This window comes from Salmo trutta, chromosome 1, assembly GCF_901001165.1.
Source record: "Salmo trutta chromosome 1, fSalTru1.1, whole genome shotgun sequence".
In the NCBI taxonomy this organism is placed as follows: domain Eukaryota; kingdom Metazoa; phylum Chordata; class Actinopteri; order Salmoniformes; family Salmonidae; genus Salmo; species Salmo trutta.
Window position 1 is genome coordinate 48,858,623 of NC_042957.1, and position 24,033 is coordinate 48,882,655.

The 24,033-nt window shown below is 45.8% G+C and overlaps 1 protein-coding gene across 2 annotated transcripts in view; it reads left to right on the forward strand.

Annotated features, from left to right (window-relative positions):
• The first annotated feature begins 300 nt into the window (after window positions 1-300).
• Window positions 301-24,033, forward strand: part of LOC115198196 (unconventional myosin-X) — a 52,479-nt gene continuing 28,746 nt past the window's right edge. For both annotated transcript variants that reach the window (XM_029759962.1, XM_029759971.1), the window contains exons 1-2: window positions 301-970; window positions 10,050-10,105. In XM_029759962.1, coding sequence (XP_029615822.1) covers window positions 836-970; window positions 10,050-10,105 — 191 coding nt within the window. In that variant the 5' untranslated portion in view covers window positions 301-835. The remainder of the gene's footprint in view (window positions 971-10,049; window positions 10,106-24,033) is intronic.

Here is a 24,033-nt window from a genome sequence, read left to right on the forward strand (position 1 = left end):
TAGGCCTACCAACACGGTATTTAGCCTTCACACAAACATGAAGTAGACGTGGTAAGGAAACATATTTTCTCAAGAATGATGGGCAAGGATGCTAAAGTGGTAGGTCATCAAAGAGGCATGTGACGCAATAGTCTGTTGGAAGAGGGGGCGTGTAAGATGGGCGTGTGCCTTTTCTGGGCGTGTTATAGTCCAGCCAGTTACATTTCGTATTCGACATGAGGGGACGGCTCGACCCGCCCATTCAAGGCTGGCTGATCTCTGGCACGCTTTTGTTCAAACTCAACTCAAGTCAGTCATAATCGCCTGCCTAGACTTTAGTTTAGCTACTACACTGTAGTATGTGAATAGCAGCAGGCAACACGAATTTCGCTCTTGATATTGATTTCTTTAGACGGCTCTTATTTACAATATTCATGGTTTTGTCAGCCAGTAGTGCCATTTAGGCTTGAAAGTAGATATATTGGTATTTTAGTTGGCGTGTGATAACTTGGGCAACGACTTCAGATACGAGCAAGGTCTCGGGACAAGGCATCACCTTTTGGAAGGACAGATTTGACACAACTTTCAGACAAAATTTCACCAGGTTGAACTCTTCGGTAGCTTCTATGTTTCTTCTATAGGCTAGTGTTGGACTGTCCTCTTGGCGTATGTGTCTGTTTGTCATATCCCCTCTGGAAGTCTATGGAGAGAAGCTGTTCAACTTGGATGTTTTCCTCACGCGACTCTGGATTTAGTTACGTACTGTGAGACGTACACGCGGACCCCCAAAGGCCAGACGGTGAATGTTGACTTTACGACAAGAATAGTCGAAAACACCGGACTTTACCCGATTTGAATGCCTGTGCAAGGATTTTGTTGGTTTCTGTGCTGCAGGCAGGGTTTCAATTTGCTCGGACGGGACTATGGGGAGAAAGAGGAGGAAGAATCTTTTGAGTTGCGCAACAAGGAAGATCTGACCTGCAACGGACGTGTAAGGAACCTTATCTGCATGCATTATTAGTATTACCATGTTAATATTATTTGTCTGCCCCCTCCTCCCCTATGATGCAGTTATACGGCGTTGTTAAGACTTGTCATACGCATCTATGCATAGCCTATGTATTATTCTCATCGTCCTGACTACTAAATAACAGCCAATATGTCAGTCAGTTGGGATTTTGCTACATAGGGAGACATAACAATTTCTAATAACATACCATAAATGCTGACGCTACATGTTTATAAAAAGTAATCAAGCATTTAACCTGTATGGAACACGTTTGCGAGTACACAAAGTAGAAATTGTATTTGAATCTGATTGCTTACTATGACACATGTACATGTTATCACATAGTTATAACAAAGCATAAGCTTCATAGCCAGCATAGATCATGGTGCAGCTTGCTTTGAAGGGCAACACACAAGTGGCATTGGTTCATCAACATAAGTTGATGAACCAATTCCATTCCTCACCACAGAGAGGCTACATGACTCCTTGTCACCCAAGTTACCCATCTTCCTGATTTTGCCCTGAACACCAGCTCACGAATACACTCACTGCTGGCTATGGATTCAGCAGCAGGAAAATGAAGTGGAGTTGGGCCAGGGCAAGGTCTATCCATGCAAAAAAAAGAACCATATTCCACTTTAGAATCCTATCCAAGATTGATACACATGGTAACATGCAGACATATGCAGGAATGAGCAGGCCTATGTGCACGAAGATAGGCCTAGACTAGAGGTTGTGTTAGCTTTGTCACAGAGCCCATATTTACAGTTTTGAAGTGGTACCAGCTACCATTATGCTGACCTGACTGATTCCTTTTCCAGGATACAGGGAGTGAGTCAGGTCATTCATGTGACCTGCTCCCTCCATCACAATAAAATACAGTTCCACTGTCACGGATACAGGGCACACAGACAGACAGAATGTGTGTCGATCCCTGTGTTTGGCCTGTTCTTTGAGGCCTGGGCAACATTGAGTAATCTCACGTAGTGTGACGCAACCAATAAAGCCCAGTGTTGAATGGAATCGATCATGTGGCCTCTGTCCACTGTATGGCAAACAAGACTGTGGCCTTGTCTTCTCTGTAATGTCACAGAGAGTTCAGCATTGTGTGGGGTCATTGTTGCCCTGTATTGAGGTAATCTTTTTACGTCAATCTAGGACACAACGTACTGCACCCTCCTCCTCACATGTCCATTCAAAAGGAGCTTTACCTAGAATTCATCGCCAAAGTCGATATTACTGACCGCAGCTCAGCAAGCCCTCTAGTTGTAGGCCTAATTCAATATTTCTCCATGTTACGCTTTCAGTCATGTTTTCTGTATCGCTTGCAGTGCTTAGCTTGACTTGGGCGGCATGTCTTCTTCCACGACCAGAACACGAAACACCCATCCAGACGAATAGTCCACTCTCCCCTCCTGTTCACCTCTGAAGATGTTATGAGTGACAGCCTAGATCCGTTCCTATCATCCGTTCTGTCGGCCAGCTGTTACACACGTACGTTTTAGAAACTGGAGGGAGATACTTTTTTTAATGAAAATGGTCTTGAGTTGCCATGGATAGGCAGGTCTCTTCCCAGCAGTCCAACGCCACTAACAGACTGGTCTGGTCCGGAGATAAGAGGAACATCTGGTGCTCGGGGGGGATCCAGAGAGGTGTCAGTACTGGAGAGTTGTTCTTCTTGGCAAACATCCCATGTCTTGATCATTATGCACCATCTGTCTGGCAGTGATAGCTAAAAAAAACTCCAAACATGGTCCATTTCCTCAACCAATGCAGGGTTATTGTAGTATGTCTCAGTTAATGCAGCTTGTTGGGCTTAAAGTAAGACCCTCTCCACCCCAGTGGAGGCTGCTGAGGGGAGGACGGCTCACAATAATGGCTGGAAAGGAGCTCATGGAGTGGCATCAATCACATGGAACCCATGTTTTATGTGTTTGATACCATTCCACCGATTCCGCTCCAGCCATTACCACAAGCCTGTCCTCCCCAATGAAGGTGCCACCAACCTCCTGTGCTCAACCTCCCACCATATAGCATAACCCCCCCCCCCCCCCCCCCCCCATCTAACCTAGCCATGCATATCCAGGCCAAAACTGTCACCACCCCTTTTAGCCCCTCAATCATGTCTTCTCTTTGTCATTACCTCTTTGTGACTTACAGTAGGGTAAATCCATTTGAGTTCACTCACTTTTTGACAGCACCCCTTTTGATTTGAACGAAACCTGCCATACATATTCGCCTGTTGTAGAAGTGCTCAGAAAGTGACTTTTTGGACCTGAATGCCAAAACCTTCAAGAGATAAAGGTGCTCAAAGTTGACTTATTTTGCATACCCCACCATACCATGAGACATGTCTTCATCACTGGAAAAGATCAACGGTTGAGATTGATATCATTTTAAAGCTTACAAACAAGGGTTGTCAAACTGTTTTATCATTTATTTATTTTATAATTGCATATTCACATATGTTGTAGCTTAGACCCTATTATACATAATCTTAGGTTTTTGTGTTGTACTTGTCTTTGGTTGAGACACAACATGCTCTTGAATACAGGTGAGTGTCAGGTTTTGGCTGATAAATGTACTAAAATGAGAATCAGATAGACATTTAGACTTTCAAATAATACCACAAAGATGGATGGAGGTCCACATATCAGAGAATGTTGACTTGAATGGGAATATGTTGTTTTACATTATAGGTTACTGTCAATCCTCCTTGGGAAATCTATTGAACTCATTGAAGGATAGATCATTTTACAGACATGACCAGTTGACATTCAACAGTGGGTGGACTGGTGGATCTTTGTGGTAGTAATTAGAACTTACAATTGCAATTGAATAGACATTTTAATGGTGTACCAGCTACAGCTAGTCTGAAGGGAAAGAGCCTTTCTCAGATTGGTTTTCTATGATTGAAATGACAGCCACCCTGTATTCAACAGCATGTTGTGTCTCTACCGATGGCCGGCTCAACACTAAAACCTCAGAGGATCTAAACTAGGGTCTAAGCTACAGCGTATGAACAAAATCGGAGTTTCCACGTTTTTAGATAATTGACGTTAAAGATTTTAAAAAATTATCAATTTCTATTCAAAACATTTTTGTGCAAGAAATTATTAAATAGTTTGACAACCCTAAGCTTTTGAAATGAATTAATATGGATTTACCCAATAGTGTGCTGCACACTTCCTGTCCCAAAAGAGAACAAAGAGAGTAACCTCTAAAGAACATCCCTGTTCAAATCAATAATGATCTAATTTCACATTCATTGTGTGGCCATCCATGTTGTTCTATCTGGACTACAGTGAGCATAGGCTTTGTGAATGAGTGGTGATGGGGGTTTGGCCTATTGTTCCAACCACTGGCTTTGGTTTGCTCCAGTGACTTAGGTTATTGTGTGTCCATACCCTTTTCTACAACAGTAGGCCTAACCTCCCACTTGAGATTGTATCCGCTTCTTAACTATAACCGGACACAACTCCCGAGAAGATATTGATTATTGATTTCCTGCCTACTGCTAATTCTGTTTCCTCCCGGCCTGACCACTCTCACTGATGTGTGCTGGATATAGATACGACCAGTCAATACTACCTGCTGAGCCAACCGTTAGACCTCAGCTTACCCAGACTAAGAATGCCCCATTACAGCACAGACTCCGAAGGCCGTCACATCCCAAGGAAAATCAAAGGATTTGTGAACTGTAATATTTAGCTTTCCATGGTGTCAATGGTGGTTTTGGGGCTGGAGTTCGGAAGGTGGGTGTCGTAGATGAGTCCTGGTCCAGGGAAAGCCCTACAGGGAAGTTCCATTGTTTACACAGTGGCCTCAGTTACATTCAGCGTTGGACAAGCCGCACTTTGAGGCAGTAGGTCAGACCTCCCAGCCCTCCCTGTGTGCGTGTGTGTGTGTGTTGGAGCGTTTTCTCTGTAAAAGCCTGTTAGCTAAATGGTCCCTGCTGCTGCCAGGGATGACCACAGCTACCCACAGGCCTGGTGGAGGAGTGACGAGTCTCCCCTCCGTTCCAGATACATCCATCCAACATCTTCACCACCACCACCAACTCCTACGTCGACGTTTTCCTCTGCGCTGCCAAGAAGGGTTGTGAAGAGTAACAGTCGTAGTACTGAAACCCTGGAGTGCCGCTCTGTGCCCGGCCTGGGCTCCAGCTGTAGTTGGAGGCACGAGGCCGTGGTGACGCTTGTGCAGGCTTGGCTGGCAGCGCGGTCACTGCCTGGGCCAGTTCAGAACCTTTGCCCTGCATGTTTACAAACCGGATTCAAAGAAATTGCTCTCGCAACAGCTGCCCAAACAGTCAGGCAGGCTGAGATGAATGCCTTCTGTGTTGAGATAGCCAGGGCACTAATTTTAGGAGAGGACATCCGTCATTCTCTCTCCCTTCCATGTTTCCACTTAAATCTCAGCATTCTGCTAGATGCAATGTGAAGTTAGGCCTAGCTATGTTTGCCTATGGGCAATGAGCCCGTCTGTGACAGCTGCCAGCATTACCAGGAAGAAACAGGTCCAGTCCTGGCTTGCCTGAAAGTGGGTCCCGTTAACCGGCTAACGGCGATGCCTCTGCCCTCCCCTCCTCCCTCTTTATTAGAAAAGAGTCTTCAGAGGTGTTACGGTACACTGGTTTATATTTGGTTTCCGTTGCGTCGCGGCCTCACCACCTTTAGGCCACACATCTGGTCCTCAGGCTGGCGTTGGCAGAGCCCGAGCATTTCATCCTGGTTACTCAGCCTCCCAGGAGAGCTGCAGGGCCAGGCAGGGGGAGGGGGGAGGGGGGAGGAGAGGGTGGGGGCGGAGGGGGGCCGGAGGAGAGCGGAAGTGCGCCACGGAACGAATACATCACGGCATCTCTCCCTCTCTCCTTCCCGGGCCCCCGCTCCAGTCCGGATGATTCATCCCCTGCCTGCCCTCTCTTCCACTCTGTCTACTCTCTCCAGCGAGATCGACTCCTCCAGACTTCTGAATAGCACGCCGTTCCCTCCTTCTTTTCTCCTTCTATCATCTTTAGGACTATGCATTTAAAGAGGGCGCGAGGGATCGGCAGGGGCTTTCAACTTACTATTGAAAATTGTAGTAGTGGAATGCGCAAGGTGCAAATTATAAATAGGGTAGTACATCATCAGTTGTCCTCTTGTCATGTCAGTCATCGTATACATTAGAGAGATATTTATCACTTGTCCAGATCAACTAACCCATAGATTTTGTTATAATGTTTGAGTCACTCAAATGTCACATGAATGCACATTAGACAAGGCAAAATGTATAGAATTACAAGAAAATGAGCTTTAAAACGGCAACATTTTCTCTGCAAACCATGACAAAATGTGTAGAATTACAAGAAAATGAGCTTTAAAACGGCAACATTTTCTCTGCAAACCATGACAAAATGTGTAGAATTGCAGGAAAATAAGTGTGAGTGAAAAAGTTTGGGAATCTCTGGCCTAGATAAACAGACAGGGGAGATAATGTTCAGTGACAGTGTTCTTTTCTTAGAGAGTACCTACTCACAATAAGCCTGGGGAGGATTTATTTATTGGATTGCCATATGGCAAACAGTGACATCAATCAGTTCCGTCACCAGTTTTCTCTCAGTCAGACATGGCAGGCTCAGGCTGTGCCTGGTGTGAGCAGAATGTCTAGAGAACGGGATTTGGCCAGACAGTTGATGGTCGACGAGGGCCAAGCAGAGCCAGGAGCAGGGGAGGGCCACAGCCCGCTCGAGCCTAATTCACAAATTGCTTTACGACACCATTCAGTCATTCCTGTTGGGCTCGTCTGACGTTTGCAGTACCTCTCCCTGGGTTAAACTTGTACTCAATCACATTACTCACACCTTCTTCTTATCCTTTCATTTGACCTCCGAACCTCCGCCCGGCATCTACCCTCATACAGAGCGCGTACTGTAAATTACTAGTTGGATTTTTCTTTTCCCATTTTTCTTTTTAACTTTCTGAAGCACTTTGCGGAGCCAGAGTCCTAAACTTAGCAGACCCAGCAGTAAAATGTGGTGTTTGAACAGCGAGGGTCCCAGAGCTGACCTGGATAGTGTTTCAGGTCGGCCAGAACCCCGGGCTGGGCCACCGCAGGGCCTCCCTCAAGGCTGTGTCTCCTCAGAGACAACAACACAGGCCACAGAAACACACAGCGCACCACGGACATGGGCCAACTGGATCACAGGCTAGCTCTGATGAGGTTTTCCAAGGCCAGGCTAGGAATCCTAAGGGCCCATACGCAGTAAAAGAAAATCTCCTTTCCAGCCACTGCCTACTTCACAGGGCGTCCCGGAATAAAAAAGTTTACTGTTCCCCCGTGAAAATTGATTTAACTTGACTGCTAGCAGGGGCTCCATGTGTTCAGTTGACACATCTCTCAATGTGGGGATAGATGGCTGTTTAAGAGGAAAAGTACTGTACAGTGAAATGATGTTGGCCCCTCATTGTGATTTTCCAGGAAATGAAAAAAAGCCCTCTGCTTAGTCATCAGTGCAGTTAAAGTAGAAACAGGAGTCTGTCTCTACACCCTCATTTATGGGCCTAGTCTGTTTGTCTCCCTGGTCTGGCCTCTCTCACTCCCTGTCTGTCTGTCTCCCTGTCTGTCTCCCTGTCTGTCTGTCTGTCTGTCTGTCTGTCTGTCTGTCTGTCTGTCTGTCTGTCTGTCTCTCTCTCTCTCTCTCTCTCTCTCTCTCTCTGAGGGAGGAGTGTCAGCAGCATGTGAGGGAAGGCTATACTGTGTTACAGCCTTGGTTGGTCTAGTGATCTAAAGGTTCAAGTGCTCTGGCTAGAAGTGTTTGCTAAGAAAAAAAGTGATTTATTTCTGTTGGTTTACTTTGACACTGTACCAACATTAGTCTTATGGAACTTGAATATATCATTTTGTCATTTGTGTGTTTTTAGACACATACAGCTATGTGAGATAGGAGTGCGACTGACCACAAATATTTTATGTTATTTTCCTTTTTCACAGATGTGAATAAAAGGGTGTGGGGTGTGTGTTGAGATAAAACACAAAATAATCCTCTGTTCCTGGCTCTTATGTTCAATGAGCCTGTATTGAATGCCATATTTCTCCCAACCATCTCACCCTTGGATGTGAAAGCCAACCATTACAAGAACAGAGCTGCTATGTGCCTGGTGGAGCTGCCAGGAAAAGCAGGCAGCATGCTGCACTGTAACACACAGGGTTTGGCTGGGGGGGGACACCTTCAGGGGGGAAATCACCCCATATAGACTACCTGGAAACCTACCATGTTGACTGTCATAGCACATTAACTAGCCTACATCAAATCTCTACAGGGTTATCTACCTTGAACTGATTGGCCCATAGCTCTCTCAGATCACCCCTCATTACACATGTATGTTGTAATCAGAGTGCAGACTCTTCCCAGCTAGCACATAACGTTATGAGAACCATATGCTTCTTAGGTCTTGGTGAGAGGGTGTTGGTCCGATGGTTATTTTACATACTACCTTCCCAAAACCTCCTGGGAATGGTGCAGGATAGTTTCTTGGCTTTGGAACATTCTAAGCTCATTTACACTACTTGAACAGAACGTTTCTTAAAAGTTCAAACATGGTTACATTTAATTTACATTTTGGTAATATTCTAGGATCGTTCTCCAACTGGTTTAACAATTGGGAATATTCTCAAATAGTTCAGAGAACATTAAGAAACAACTTTCTTCTGTGAGAATTTCAGTACTTCAGCATAACGTTTCCTATAGGTTTCCATCGTGGTTCCATTTAAAGTCATATGCTTACATTGTTCTGAATATGTTAAGAAACAACATTCTTCTCTGGGATTTTCATTAGTTTCAGCATAACGTTTCCTACATGAGAAATCATGGTTCTATTTAAAGCCATGTTCTCAAATAGATCAGAGAACATAAAAATAAGATCCATAAAAACCACAAGAAAACTTTAGTAACGTTCAGAGAACTATCTAAGAATGTTATTTTAAAAAAATTATAATGTTCTGAGCATCAACAAAACTATCTCTATCCTCTGTCTTGTTAAGCATGTTCAGCTGTGTTGGTTGCACCCAGTAATTGGTGTAACGGGCGTCGTAAGGATCAGACCAAAACGCAGCGGGAACGTGTATACTCATCTTCTTTTTAATGTGAAGAAGGAAAAACAAACAAATCACGTATACAAACGAACAACACTAAACAGGAGACAACTACCCACAAATACCATAGAAAAAAAACACCCCTCTTAAATAAGGAGCAGCTGCTTCCAATTGAAGGTCAACCCCATTAACTAAACATAGACATAGAACGACTAGAACTAACATAGCCCAAAAACCCCGGAACACTCTAAACAAACACCCCTCTTACATAATAATATAACCCAACAAACCCCGAACCACATAAAAGAAACACCTCCTGCCACGTCCTGACCAAACTACAATAACAAATAACCTCTTTACTGGTCAGAACGTGACAATTGGTCACACTTGATGTTAATGAGTGCTTGTTTCCTTTGAAATGGAGTCTGTTTGAATAGACTAAAATTAACAGCTTTGTATGAGTTAAAAAAACATGGCATGCTAGCTCCATCCTGGTGGCCCAGTGGGCTAATTCCATGGATTAAGAACAGAAGGTCATAGATTCAAATCTCACTGATGTGCCACAATAAAAAAAAAAACGTGTTTACATGATTAATGCCTAAGCAAATTCATTTTGATCTGTGCTTGGAGTTCAAAACAGTTCAACTGAGCTAACAATGTTATTAAAAGTCTTATTGAAACATGTTCTCAGAACCTTATTTTTATTACCTTCAAATAACCTATAATTTCCGTTCTCAGAACATTAATACAACCTCTCAGGGAACCATAGTAAAACTTTCTCAGAACCTCCCTTCAACCTAAATATGAATGTTCCCAGAACAGGCGAAATGTTCACTTCCGTTCCCAGAACGTTTTACCGGTCAGGAAATGTATGGCTTCATTCCCAGAAACAATGGGAAACCAAAAACGTACATGTCCACAACATTCAAGGAACCAAATGTGCTAGCTGGGTTAAGTGTTTTTTTGTTGTTGCTTTTTTTCACAGGGTGCACTTGAGGTGACTCTCTCCCAGCCGACTCGCACAGCCAATGGGACAAACGGGTAAGTTGTTTGTGCGTGTGTTTGTGTGCGCCTGAGTGAACACACGTTGTGCTGCTTTCAGGAAGTCAGTGTTCCAGTTTTTCAGAACATTTACATCAGAAGTTCCTCTATAGCTCTTGATGTTCGTGTGTGATTCTGTGTGTGTCACCAAGCACGGACAACATTAGTACCCAATCTCTTTATCTTTTACTTCCCTCTACAGAGCTTGGTTCATGGGGTTTATCAAATCAAATCCAATTTTATTGGTCACATACACATGGTTAGCAGATGTTAATGCGAGTGTAGCGAAATGCTTGTGCTTCTAGTTCCGACCGTGCAGTAATATCTAACAAGTAATCTAACAATTTCACAACAACTACCTTATACACACACAAGTGTAAAGCAATGATTAAGAATATGTACATATAAATATATGGATGAGCGATGGCCGAACGGCATAGGCAAGATGCAGTAGATGGTATAGAGTACAGTATTTACATATGAGATGAGTAATGAAGGGTATGTAAACATTATATAAAGTGGCATTGCTTAAAGTGACTAGTGATACATTTATTACATCCAATTTTTTATTATTAAAGTGGCTAGAGTTGAGTCAGTATGTTGGCAGCAGCCACTCAATGTTAGTGATGGCTGTTTAACAGTCTGATGGCCTTGAGATAGAAGCTGTTTTTCATTCTCTCGGTCCCAGCTTTGATGCACCTGTACTGACCTCGCCTTCTGGATGATAGCGGGGTGAACAGGCAGTGGCTCGGGTGGTTGTTGTCCTTGATGATCTTTTTGGCCTTCCTGTGACATCGGGTGGTGTAGGTGTCCTGGAGGGCAGGTAGTTTACCCCCAGTGATGCGTTGTGCAGACCTCACTACCCTCTGGAGAGGCTTACGGTTGTGGGCAGAGCAGTTGCCGTACCAGGCGGTGATACAGCCTGACAAGATGCTCTTGATTGTGCATCTGTAAAAGTATGACTGACCACACACGAACACACACACACACACACACGCAGAAGTATACTTAAGATCTTAATTTGAGCCAATTTGCTACAATAGAACAATTATCCTGGAGCAACAAGAAATGTGAATTATTATGTGGATTATAAATAATGGTAATTTTTGTAGGGGTTGATCCATTTTTCATGAGGGAAAATCAAGTGGAAATTACAAACTTCAGAAGCCTTTTAAACCTCAAATACACTACAAGTTCTCCTGCAACAGGGTGATCAAATTAAGATTCTATATCTGTAGGACGCGCCAATACCACTACCAGATTCGCAGGCCATCTGTCAGCATGAGACAGGGGGACTCTCACACCCGGGTGCAAGATAAGACAAACACACACACACACACACACACACGGACCACTTGACCTCCACCAGCAGCAGTGGCCATGGCGGTCTTTATTTGATTTTTTATTTATTTAACCTTTATTTAACATGGCAAGTCAGTTAAGAACAAATTCTTATTTACAATGACGACCTACCCCGGCCAAGCCCTAACCCAGACAACGCTGGACCAATTGTGCTCTGCCCTATGGGACTCCCAATCACGGCCGGTTATGATACAGCCTGGAATCAAACCAGGGTTTGTAGTGATGCCTCTAGCACTGTGATGCAGTGCCTTAGACCGCTGCACCACTCGGGAGCCAAGACGTGACGTGAGTGTTGGTCGGTGGTGGTGGAGGGGGAGATGAGCGATCTCAGGCCTGCATCACACTATCAGTCAGGCATCATATCCTTATCTACCCCCTCTCCCATCACACTATCAGTCAGGCATCATATCCTTTTCTACCCCCTCTCCCATCACACTATCAGTCAGGCATCATATCCTTATCTACCCCCTCTCCCACCACACTATCAGTCAGGCATCATATCCTTATCTACCCCCTCTCCCACCACACTATCAGTCAGGCATCATATCCTTATCTACCCCCTCTCCCACCACACTATCAGTCAGGCATCATATCCTTATCTACCCCCTCTCCCATCACACTATCGGTCAGGCATCATATCCTTATCTACCCCCTCTCCCACCACACTATCAGTCAGGCATCATATCCTTATCTACCCCCTCTCCCATCACACTATCAGTCAGGCATCATATCCTTATCTACCCCCTCTCCCACCACACTATCAGTCAGGCATCATATCCTTATCTACCCCCTCTCCCATCACACTCTCAGTCAGGCATCATATCCTTATCTACCCCCTCTCCCACCACACTATCAGTCAGGCATAATATCCTTATCTACCCCCTCTCCCATCACACTCTCAGTCAGGCATCATATCCTTATCTACCCCCTCTCCCACCACACTATCAGTCAGGCATCATATCCTTATCTACCCCCTCTCCCATCACACTCTCAGTCAGGCATCATATCCTTATCTACCCCCTCTCCCACCACACTAAAAGTCAGGCATAATATCCTTATCTACCCCCTCTCCCACCTCACTCCCAGGCAATCTCAGTCTCAGTCCTCTCAGAGCACAGACAGCGTGGAGTGAAAAGTCCTGGAATTATATAACGCAGCTGATGAACAGTATACAGGGCTGATAGTGTCACAACTCGCTACCAGAGGACAACTCAAACAGGAAAGGGAGGAGGGCTGAGGGTGGGGGCGCTGAGGGAGGGGTGAGCTGAGGCTCTCTGAGGCCTCAAGTCAGACGGGACATGCAGCCTCCTGAGGGAGAGAGAGAGGGAGGGAAGACAGGGTGAGCGAGGTGACTCAATCTCACTTCAGGAACACACCCTGGAGGGGCGAGGCTGGCACAAGCGTGTGTGTGTGTGTGTGTGTGTGTGTGTGTGTGTGTGTGTGTGTGTGCGCGCTGCCACCTCCACAGAGCAGAGTAGAGCGGGAGGCCTCAGAGCTGTCACACAGGTGATTTACTGCTGGCGCTAGAGGGAGTGTGTCAAATAACTGACTGACTATAATCATCACACTGAGAATTAGGTGCTGCGCTACACAACCATTACATGACCACTGGCCACACCTATCTAATGGCCCATTACAAAGCAGGGAGGAGACACTGTGACGTATAGTCTCAGATATATTCACACAGATTAGACCAGTTTAATTCGTTTTTTAGGGGCCCGTTTAGAGTCAAGATAGAAAATTAAAGGCATGAAATTCAGTCACAAGTGAATGTAGGCTAAGCAGAATAGGTCTGTATTGAAAAGCACTGTGATATTGAAGGGATGTTGAGAGTGTGTGCTATTCTGCAAGTGAGCTTGATAGATTTCTGTTAATCCGGAATAGGAAAGTATAGGTTCCAGCAGGTCATCCCACACCTCTGTCCGTGTCCACTAACCTTCAGAGCACCTCCATTTGAACATGATTAGTCATGTCATGTAGTCGTTATTACTCATTATGAGCCCTGCAGGCTTCACTGTGAGCACGTTCTGTTCTGCGGCTAGAGAGCTTCTCCTGAGCAGCTCAGTGGGCATAGTTACATGTGTATTCACGTCCACAGTGTCTAGTGTGAAGTGAACAAAAGCCTCTGGTTAGCTAGGTTGATTGAGGTGTGATACTGCAGAGAGAGACAGGAGACAGGTGTGGGATCGGATGGGAGGGCTGGCATATGCCCATATGGGCAACATATGTCCATTTTAGGTTAGGTGTTGTGTGTTAGTTTCCCATTGCGTTGACCTACTAACCCAGAGTGGCAGCTCACCCATGGTGCCTGTCTGGTACACAGTAGACCGACAGTAGACCGACAGTAGACCGACAGTAGACCGACAGTAGACCGACAGTAGACCGACAGTAGACAGTCAGTAGACAGTCAGTAGACCGACAGTAGACAGTCAGTAGACCGACAGCAGACAGTCAGTAGACTGACAGTATTCCGACAGTAGACAGTCAGTAGACCGACAGTAGACAGTCAGTAGACCGACAGTAGACAGTCGGTAGACCGACGGTAGACAGTCAGTAGACCGACAGTAGACCGACAGTAGACAGTCAGTAGACCGACAGTAGACAGTCAATAGACAGTCAGTAGACCGACAGTAGACAGTCAGTAGACAGTCAGTAGACAGTCAGTAGACAGTCAGTAGACCGACAGTAGACAGTCATTAGACCGACAGTAGACAGTCAGTAGACCGACAGTAGACAGTCAATAGACAGTCAGTAGACCGACAGTAGACAGTCAGTAGACAGTCAGTAGACCGACAGTAGACCGACAGTAGACAGTCAGTAGACAGTCAGTAGACAGTCAGTAGACCGACAGTAGACCGACAGTAGACCGACAGTAGACCGTCAGTAGACCGACAGTAGACAGTCAGTAGACTGACAGTAGACAGTCAGTAGACAGACAGTAGACCGACAGTAGACAGTCAGTGGAAAGACAGTAGACCGACAGTAGACAGTCAGTAGACAGTCAGTAGACAGTCAGTAGACCGACAGTAGACAGTCAGTGGAAAGACAGTAGACCGACAGTAGACAGTCAGTAGACAGTCAGTAGACAGTCAGTAGACCGACAGTAGACCGACAGTAGACAGTCAGTAGACCGACAGTAGACAGTCAGTAGACCGACAGTAGACAGTCAGTAGACCGACAGTAGACAGTCAGTAGACCGACAGTAGACAGTCAGTAGACAGTCAGTGGAAAGACAGTAGACAGTCAGTAGAAAGACAGTAGACTGACAGTAGACCGACGGTAGACAGTCAGTAGACCGACGGTAGACAGTCAGTAGACCGACGGTAGACAGTCAGTAGACCGACAGTAGACAGTCAGTAGACCGACAGTAGACCGACAGTAGACAGTCAGTGAAAGACAGTAGACCGACAGTAGACAGTCAGTAGACCGACAGTAGACAGTCAGTAGACCGACAGTAGACAGTCAATAGACAGTCAGTAGACCGACAGTAGACAGTCAGTAGACAGTCAGTAGACCGACAGTAGACAGTCAGTAGACCGACAGTAGACAGTCAGTAGACCGACAGTAGACCGACAGTAGACAGTCAGTAGACAGTCAGTAGACCGACAGTAGACCGACAGTAGACCGACAGTAGACAGTCAGTAGACCGACAGTAGACCGACAGTAGACAGTTAGTAGACTGACAGTAGACCGACAGTAGACAGTCAGTAGACCGACAGTAGACCGACAGTAGACAGTCAGTAGACAGTCAGTAGACCGACAGTAGACCGACAGTAGACCGACAGTAGACAGTCAGTAGACCGACAGTAGACCGACAGTAGACAGTTAGTAGACTGACAGTAGACCGACAGTAGACAGTCAGTGGAAAGACAGTAGACCGACAGTAGACCGACAGTAGACCGACAGTAGACCGACAGTAGACCGACAGTAGACAGTCAGTGGAAAGACAGTAGACCGACAGTAGACAGTCAGTAGACAGTCAGTAGACAGTCAGTAGACAGTCAGTAGACCGACAGTAGACCGACAGTAGACAGTCAGTAGACCGACAGTAGACAGTCAGTAGACCGACAGTAGACAGTCAGTAGACCGACAGTAGACAGTCAGTAGACAGACAGTAGACAGTCAGTGGAAAGACAGTAGACCGACAGTAGACCGACAGTAGACAGTCAGTAGACCGACAGTAGACAGTCAGTAGACCGACAGTAGACAGTCAGTAGACAGACAGTAGACCGACAGTAGACAGTCAGTGGAAAGACAGTAGACAGTCAGTAGACAGTCAGTAGACAGTCAGTAGACAGTCAGTAGACAGTCAGTAGACAGTCAGTAGACCGACAGTAGACAGTCAGTAGACAGTCAGTAGACCGGCAGTAGACAGTCAGTAGACAGTCAGACCGACAGTAGACAGTCAGTAGACAGTCAGTAGAGTGTCAGTAGACCGACAGTAGACAGTTTGTAGACCGACAGTAGACCGACATTAGACAGTCAGTAGACAATCAGTAGACAGTCAGTAGACAGTCAGCAGACCGACAGTAGACCGACAGTAGACCGACAGTAGACAGTCAGTAGACAGTCAGTAGACCGACAGTAGACAGTCAGTAGACCGACAGTAGACAGTCAGTAGACCGACAGTAGACAGTCAGTAGACAGTCAGTAGACCGACAGAAGACAGTCAGTAGACCGACAGTAGACCGACAGTAGACAGTCAGTAGACCGACAGTAGACAGTCAGTAGACCGACAGTAGACAGTCAGTAGACAGTCAGTAGACAGTCAGTAGACCGACAGTAGACCGACAGTAGACCGACAGTAGACCGTCAGTAGACCGACAGTAGACCGACAGTAGACAGTCAGTAGACTGACAGTAGACCGACAGTAGACAGTCAGTTGAAAGACAGTAGACCGACAGTAGACCGACAGTAGACCGACAGTAGACAGTCAGTAGACCGACAGTAGACCGACAGTAGACCGACAGTAGACAGTCAGTGGAAAGACAGTAGACCGACAGTAGACCGACAGTAGACAGTCAGTAGACCGACAGTAGACAGTCAGTAGACAGTCAGTAGACAGTCAGTAGACAGTCAGTAGACCGACAGTAGACAGTCAGTAGACCGACAGTAGACAGTCAGTAGACCGACAGTAGACCGACATTAGACAGTCAGTAGACCGACTGTAGACAGACAGTAGACCGACAGTAGACAGTCAGTGGAAAGACAGTAGACAGTCAGTAGACAGTCAGTAGACCGACAGTAGACCGACAGTAGACAGTCAGTAGACAGTCAGTAGACAGACAGTAGACCGACAGTAGACAGTCAGTGGAAAGACAGTAGACCGACAGTAGACCGACAGTAGACAGTCAGTAGACCGACAGTAGACAGACCGTAGTCGCACCCTCATCCCAGCATTGTGGTGCCAAGCTCAGTGTCAGCAGCAGTCAGGCCCATGATGTCTAACAGAGGCCTGTCATACAACCCCAACCCATACAGTCTGTCTGGTGCCTTTATGAAAGGCCTCCATGGCCTACTGCCTGCCCCTCAAACAGGACAGGAGCCTCTCGCTCCCATGCATCCATATCTGTCTCACATCATCTCTATTTTCTCCCAACTCCTTCCCTCTCCCGCCTCAACCGAGCCCCTCGTTGGCAGCCCAGGGACAGACAGAGGAGTGGGAGGCTAGGAGACACCCAGCAGGCAGAACACAGTGGGACCACTGAGGGAAGCTCTCGCTAGCCCCCCCCCTGTTTCTTTCTCTCTGTCCCTCTCTTTCTTCTCCCTTCTATGAAACACACTCTCTCTGTCAAGAGCATGACTCTTGGTGTGGGATGCCAGACAATGATGGCTGGAAGAGACTGAAAGAGACAGTGTTTACAACTGTCTTTGGAAGTGTGTGTGTGTGTGTGTTCCAAGAAGTCCTTGAATGTGATCTGTGGTAATTGCCTGTGTGTGTCAGTACTCGGACAGAAGGAGGAGCTCTTATGTCAACTCTCCATACTAATGGAACCATGACAGGTTTATTAAGTTGACCGGCAGCGCAGCTTCAAGTGCCAAGATATCAAGGCTTTGTTAATGTAGCTTACCCTCTATTCAAGCTCCTGAAATGCATTGTTTTCCTCCTTTCAAGACATTCCCTTCCTTCACACGCACATTGACAAAGTCACACACTCGCATGCCCTCACACACACATACTTCCTGTCCTCTCTCTCCGGTTTCCCCCCAAAACACGTTTCTGCAGTCCCCTCTGCCTAGTCCAGAATTCCTTGGCAGTGGTCTTGAGTAAACAGGGTATTTTTAGAGCTGGGAGGTCATATAGGCCCACTCTTAATCACCACATTCCCATTTTCCCACCAGCCCCCTCCGTCTCAGCTCAGACAGAGGCCCAGCCAGGCACACTGGAGACGGAGAGGGGGATGGGAGGAGGATAGGATGGGGACTTGAGAGCATGATGGGTCTCTTCCATCCCTCCACAGATTCCACAAAGAGACTGTGATCTGTGATTACCTACCTACAGTATGTGTTGTATTTGAAGGTTTCCCCAGAGACCAGTGTTTGTTTAAGAAGCCTCTGTGTTATATGACAGTTGCTCGTGTGTTTGTTCAGCTGTCTAATAAAGTCTGGGTAACTTGCATAGCTTTCATTTCTGTATATGAGCCACGGTTTAAAGCTGGACGTTCACCTCCTGGTTGAGCTCTTCATAGCCGTGTGTGTTGTGCGATGAAGCTGTTTTACACCCCCAGTTTGCCTTATCTGGACGTTTGACCCCTCGGATCACAAATCTCAACTCCCATGTCATTTCCTGGGCTGGTTACTCAGCGACTGATGTAACAGAACCCTGCATGAGAGGGCTTTGATCGAGCAACCATGGCTATATCCCAAATGGCACCATAGTCCCTATTTAGTGCACTACTTTTGAACAAAGTACAATGGTCCATGGCATAAGGAATAGAGTGCCATTTGGGATGAAAGCTGTGTTCATGAGGGCATACTTTGTATTCAGGAGCGGAGCATGTCTGTCTGAACATAACAGCAGTCTGGTTCTGACCACGGTCCTCCAAGCCCCAGAGCAAGGACACTGTGTTTTTACAACTTTAATTAACGTCTCGTTGCTTTAATTTGATCTCGACCAAAATCAATTACTCATCAGCTCGGCTACTCTGGCCACCGCGAGTCTGACTGACCGGTAGACTCAACTCAGACTCTGAAAGCCCAATCCCTCATATATTAGTCCAGAGAGGACATATGAATGAAAAAAAGGATTCCCTCGTTATGTCGAGATCACAACTTATTTATCTCCTAATCACGACATAACAAAAGTTTTGTCGAGTTCACGAGGTAATCAAAAGTACCACGTGTTCATTTGTTCACGACAGCCGCCTCATCAAGGAGCCCTGTGACTGCGTTGATCGCAATGCGCTCGTCGATGCCTGACAGGCTGCACTGTCTCCCAGACTGCGTGCCACCCCCCCAAGACCACAGCCAATCTGCATGCAAGGAACCACACAGCTAATTTGTCTTGTCTTGTGATTTAGCTAGGTAGTCTTGTTAGCTAGCTAGTTAGCTAGGTAGTCTTGTTCGCTATTATTGTTAGCTAGACTAACTAATCTGACTGGCTGATCAGATTCAATTTCTGCCTCAGAGGCTTAGAAATAAGGTTGGTGTCTTGTAGGCTGTTTCATAGGCAAGGCTCCTTGCAGGCAGATTAGCTGTCAAAGTGCTTTATTGGTAGATGCATATCTGATCCAAGGGTTGAGCTCTATTCCTGTCAGGCTGATCAGATTCAATAGCAGCCTCAGAGGCTGATAAATCAAAATGCTGCCTTGTAAGATGTTTCATATGTAGGGCTCCTTGTAGACAGACTATTTTTGTTGTTGTTACCTTTTATTTAACTGGGCAAGTCGGTTAATTTTTATTTTATTTACAATGATGTCCCCCACCGGCCAAATACGGACAACGCTGGGCCAATTGTGCGCCGCCCTATGGGACTCCCAATCACGGCCAGTTGTGATACAGCCTGGATTCGAACCAGGGTGTCTGTAGGAATGCCTCAAGCACTGAGATGCAGTGCCTTAGGGAGCCCAGCCTCTGAGGCTGCTATTGAATTTGATCAGCCTGTCAAGAATGGAGCTCACCCACTCTGTAAATGTAAATATTATCCATAAAGCATGAAGTGTCCCTTACAATTATACACATCAGTTATGCTAGCTAACAACCAGCATATATAACAAACTAGCTAGCTAGCTAGCTAACAAGACTACCTAGCTAACTAGTTCACTCGCTCATAAGACTAGCCAAGTTAGCTGCGTTGTTGCTCACATGCGATTGGTTGTGTTCTCGGGGGTTAGCACACAGCCCAACAGGGTTGCCTGTCAGGCATTGTTCAGGGCTTAAATGCCTCGTGAGGGCTTAGATGCCCCATGAGCTCTTAGCTCAAGTTAAGGGACATTTAGCTTGTTACCATTCTAATTTATAAGCTGATAATGAGCTCCAAACATAAGTGGAAGAATGATAGCATGAAATGTACCATACTTTAGTGTAGCAATCAATTAAAACGTATGCGCTGATCCACCGTGGGCTCTGCCTCCTCCGCCATACTGTCAATATATCATCAATACGTCCACTCCTATTTATAGAGTTTACCTCGCGATTTCAATTTTTTTTTTTTTGCTATGTCATGATCATGAGAGAATGATCTTCTGATCTCGGCAAAACAACTTATGTCGTAATCGTCAGATAAGTAACGATCTCAACATAGCGAGATAATACTCTTTTTTTTTATTCATATGGCCTCTCTGGACTTCCATATATATTCATGTCTTCCATCAATATGAAGCATAACAGAGATGTATTTTGTCCACTCTGGTCAGAAATGAGGATGCCTTGTCATCTGGATCTGATCAGTTGCTTTATTTCCTTCCCTGTTGAGGGATTGTGAAAGTGAGCGTGAGATTGAAACTAGGCCACACAGAGAGAACACGAGAGAGAGCCCAGTGGTGGTGATAATCATGGATAAAATAGAATATTGAATAGTCAGACTGTTTTATTTGTCAGCCTTCTCTTCCTCGGCCACATGAGACACACACACACACACACACACAAAGTATTTGCACACGGACACACAAATACACAGAGAGAGTCCCTATGCCCAAGAAAGCGAAGGTAACCTGCCTAAATGATTACCGCCCATTGGCACTCACGTCAGTAGCCATGAAGTCCTTTAAAAGGCTGGTCATGGCTCACATCAACACCATCATCTCAGAAACACTAGACCCACTCCAATTCACATTCCACCCCAACAGATCCACAGATGACGCAATCTCAATCGCACTCCACACTGCCCTTTCCCACCAGGACAAAAGGAACACCTATGTGAGAATGCTGTTCATTGACCACAGCTCAGCGTTCAATACCATAGTGCCCGCCTATAGGGAGGAGGTCAGAGACAACAACCTCTTCCTCAACGTGAGCAAGACAAAGGAGCTGATTGTGGACTACAGGAAAAAGAGGGCTGAACATGCCCCCCATTCACATCTACGGGCTGTTGTGGAGCGAATTTCAAGTTCCTTGGTGTCCACATCATCAACAAACTATCATGGTCCAAATACACCAAGACAGTCGTGAAGAGGGCACAACAACACATTTTCCCCCTCAGGAGACTGAAAAGATTTGGCATTGGTCCCCAGATCCTCAAAAAGTTCTACTGCTGCACAATCGAGAGCATCCTGACCGGTTGCATCACCGCCTGGTACGGCTACTGCTTATCACCTGACCGAAAGGCGCTACAGAGGCTTGTGCGTACGGCCCAGTACATCACTGGGGCCAAGCTTCCTGCCATCCAGGACCTCTATACCAGGCGGTGTCAGAGGAAGGCCCAAAAAATTGTCAAAGACTCCAGTCACCTAAGTCATAGACTGTTCTCTCTGCTTTTGCACGGCAAGCGGTACCGGAGCGCCAAGTCTAGGTCCAAAAGGCTTCTAAACAGCTTCTACCCCCAAGCCATAAGACTGCTGAACAATTAATCAAATGGCCACCCGGACTATTTACATTGACCGCCTCCCCTTTATTTTTATAGTGCTGTTACTCGCTGTTTATTATCAATGCATAGTCACTTTACCCCTGCCTACATGTATTAATTACCTTAACTAACCTGTACCCCCGCACATTGACTCAGTACTGGTACCCCCTGTATACAGCCTCTGTATTGTTGTTTTATTGTAACTTTTTTTGTTGTTGTGTACTTAGTAAATATTTTCTTAACTCTATTTCTTTAACTGCATTTTTGGTTAAGGGCTTGTAAGTAAGCGCTTCACTGTAAGGTCTACACCTGTTGTATTCGGCGCATGTGACAAATACAATTGTATTTTGTTTTTGATTTGATAAGAATTGTGTACAGTTAAATTGTCTATCAGAAGTACAGTATATGGGGGCATGTGTATATTTGTATTCACCCAAAAGAGAATTATTAATTTCCATCTCCCTCAGTCCTCCTCTCTCTCTCTCCCTCTGGCACTCCCTCTCTCCTACTCTTTCTACTTCCGCCTCTCTCTTCCCTCTCTCTCTTTCTTTGTTAGCTAGCTTCCCGTTTATGTGGGGCAAACAGATGGTTTTGCTTAGCGTGCTGGTGTTAGGCCTACAGTGGAAAGACCGGAGTGGAGAGGGGCAGAAAAAGAGAGAAAGAGGGAGAGATTTAGGGAGAGAGAGAGATATATGCCATCTGAGCTGCAGGACTTTTCCATGTGTTCCCTTACACTTCCGTAAACAAAGCACAACAGGGGTATTTTTTTCTTCTCTCACCAAATTCCTGACATCTCAAACACAAAGACCTCCTCAGGACAACGCTGGAGTGGTGACTTACACGTCAGACCATAGATTGCATATTAACATCAACAGATCAATTGAAACGTTTGAATATTAAACAAAAACCTGAAACAGCAGGTTAATATGGGAGTGTCTTGTCTCCTAGTCTCTTCTCCCAGCTTCATCCCTCCCTGACTGTGTCATGGTCTCTCCACGGGGATGTAGTTTAGTGTTGGGGGGGGGGGGTTCTGTTGGTCTGCTCTCCCTCCTAGCCGTCTAATCCCCGTGTAAAATTGTTTCCTGGCCTCCACAGGAAGTCAGCACTCAAGGCCCCTCCGTCATGGCCTCAGCCGGGGCTTCTGGGAATACGGGGGCGGGGGGAGAAGGAGTAGGGGGGCTACTGGACAGCTGTGGCACTCTGCCTCATCTGTCAGAGTGCCAACATGTGACCCCAGCTGCACTACAGCTACACCCCCATCCCCATCTACCCACCCAACTAGCACCCACACACCACCAGGGCTCTCTCCCATGAAATGAAACCAGCCTGGTCCATCAACCCCCGCCGCCGCCCCCCCCCCCCCCCCCCCCCCCATCCATCCGGCTATGGAAGCTTGTTTTGGATAGTTGGTTTACACCACTCATTCACAAGCCCCTCTTTACTCAATTAGCAGAATTTAAGCATTACTTTGGGCCTGTGTGGGCAGCTGGGCGCAGATTTGCCTGTTAAAACCTCTAAAGTCTAAGCCTTTAGGGGGGAGGGGGTTCTACTAAGCTGACATATGGAATTGTTTTAAGATGGTCATACCATGGATCACTTAGCTATTTGATTTAGAATTTTAGGACCCCTGTAGATACTGTATAATAAAACATTTAAAAATATTATAGAATTTGGCTACCACTAAAGAAACGCATTGAATAACACATTCATAAATGGCAAAACAGACAGTCAAAAAACAAAATCATTAAGAATAAGGTTTTGAAGTGTCTGTCCTATATCTAAGAAATAAAAGAAAGCTCAAAAAATATATACAGTACCACTCAAAAGTTGGGACACACCTACTCATTCAATGTTTTTTTAATATATTTTTTTATTTTCTACATTGTAGAATAATAGTGAAGACATCAAAACTATGAAATAACACATATGGAATCATGTAGTAACCAAAAAAGTGTTAAACAAATCAAAATATATTTTAGATTTGAGATTCTTCAAAGTAGCCACCCTTTGCCTTGATGACAGCTTTGCACACTCTTGGCATTTTCTCAACCAGCTTAACCTAGAATGCTTTTCCAACAGTAGGAGTTCCCACATATGCTGAGCACTTGTTGGCTGCTTTTCCTTCACTCTGCGGTCCAACTCATCCCAAACCATCTCAATTGGGTTGAGGTCAGGTGATTGTGAAGGCCATGTCATCTGATGCAGCGCTCCATCACTCTCCTTCTTGGTCAAATAACCCTTACACAGCCTGGAGGTGTGTGTTAGGTCATTGTCCTGTTGAAAAACAAATGATAGTCCCAATAAGAGAGAACTAGATGGGATGGCGTATTGCTGCAGAATGCTGTGTTTGCCATGCTTGTTTAAATGTGCCTTGAATTCTAAATAAATCACAAACAGTGTCGCCAACAAAGCACCCCCACACCATCACACCTCCTCCATGCTTCACGGTGGGAACCACACATGTGGTGATCATCCGTTCACCTAATCTGCGTCTCAAAAAGACTCCGATTGGAACCAAAGATCACAAATTTGGACTCATCAGACCAAAGGACAGATTTCCACC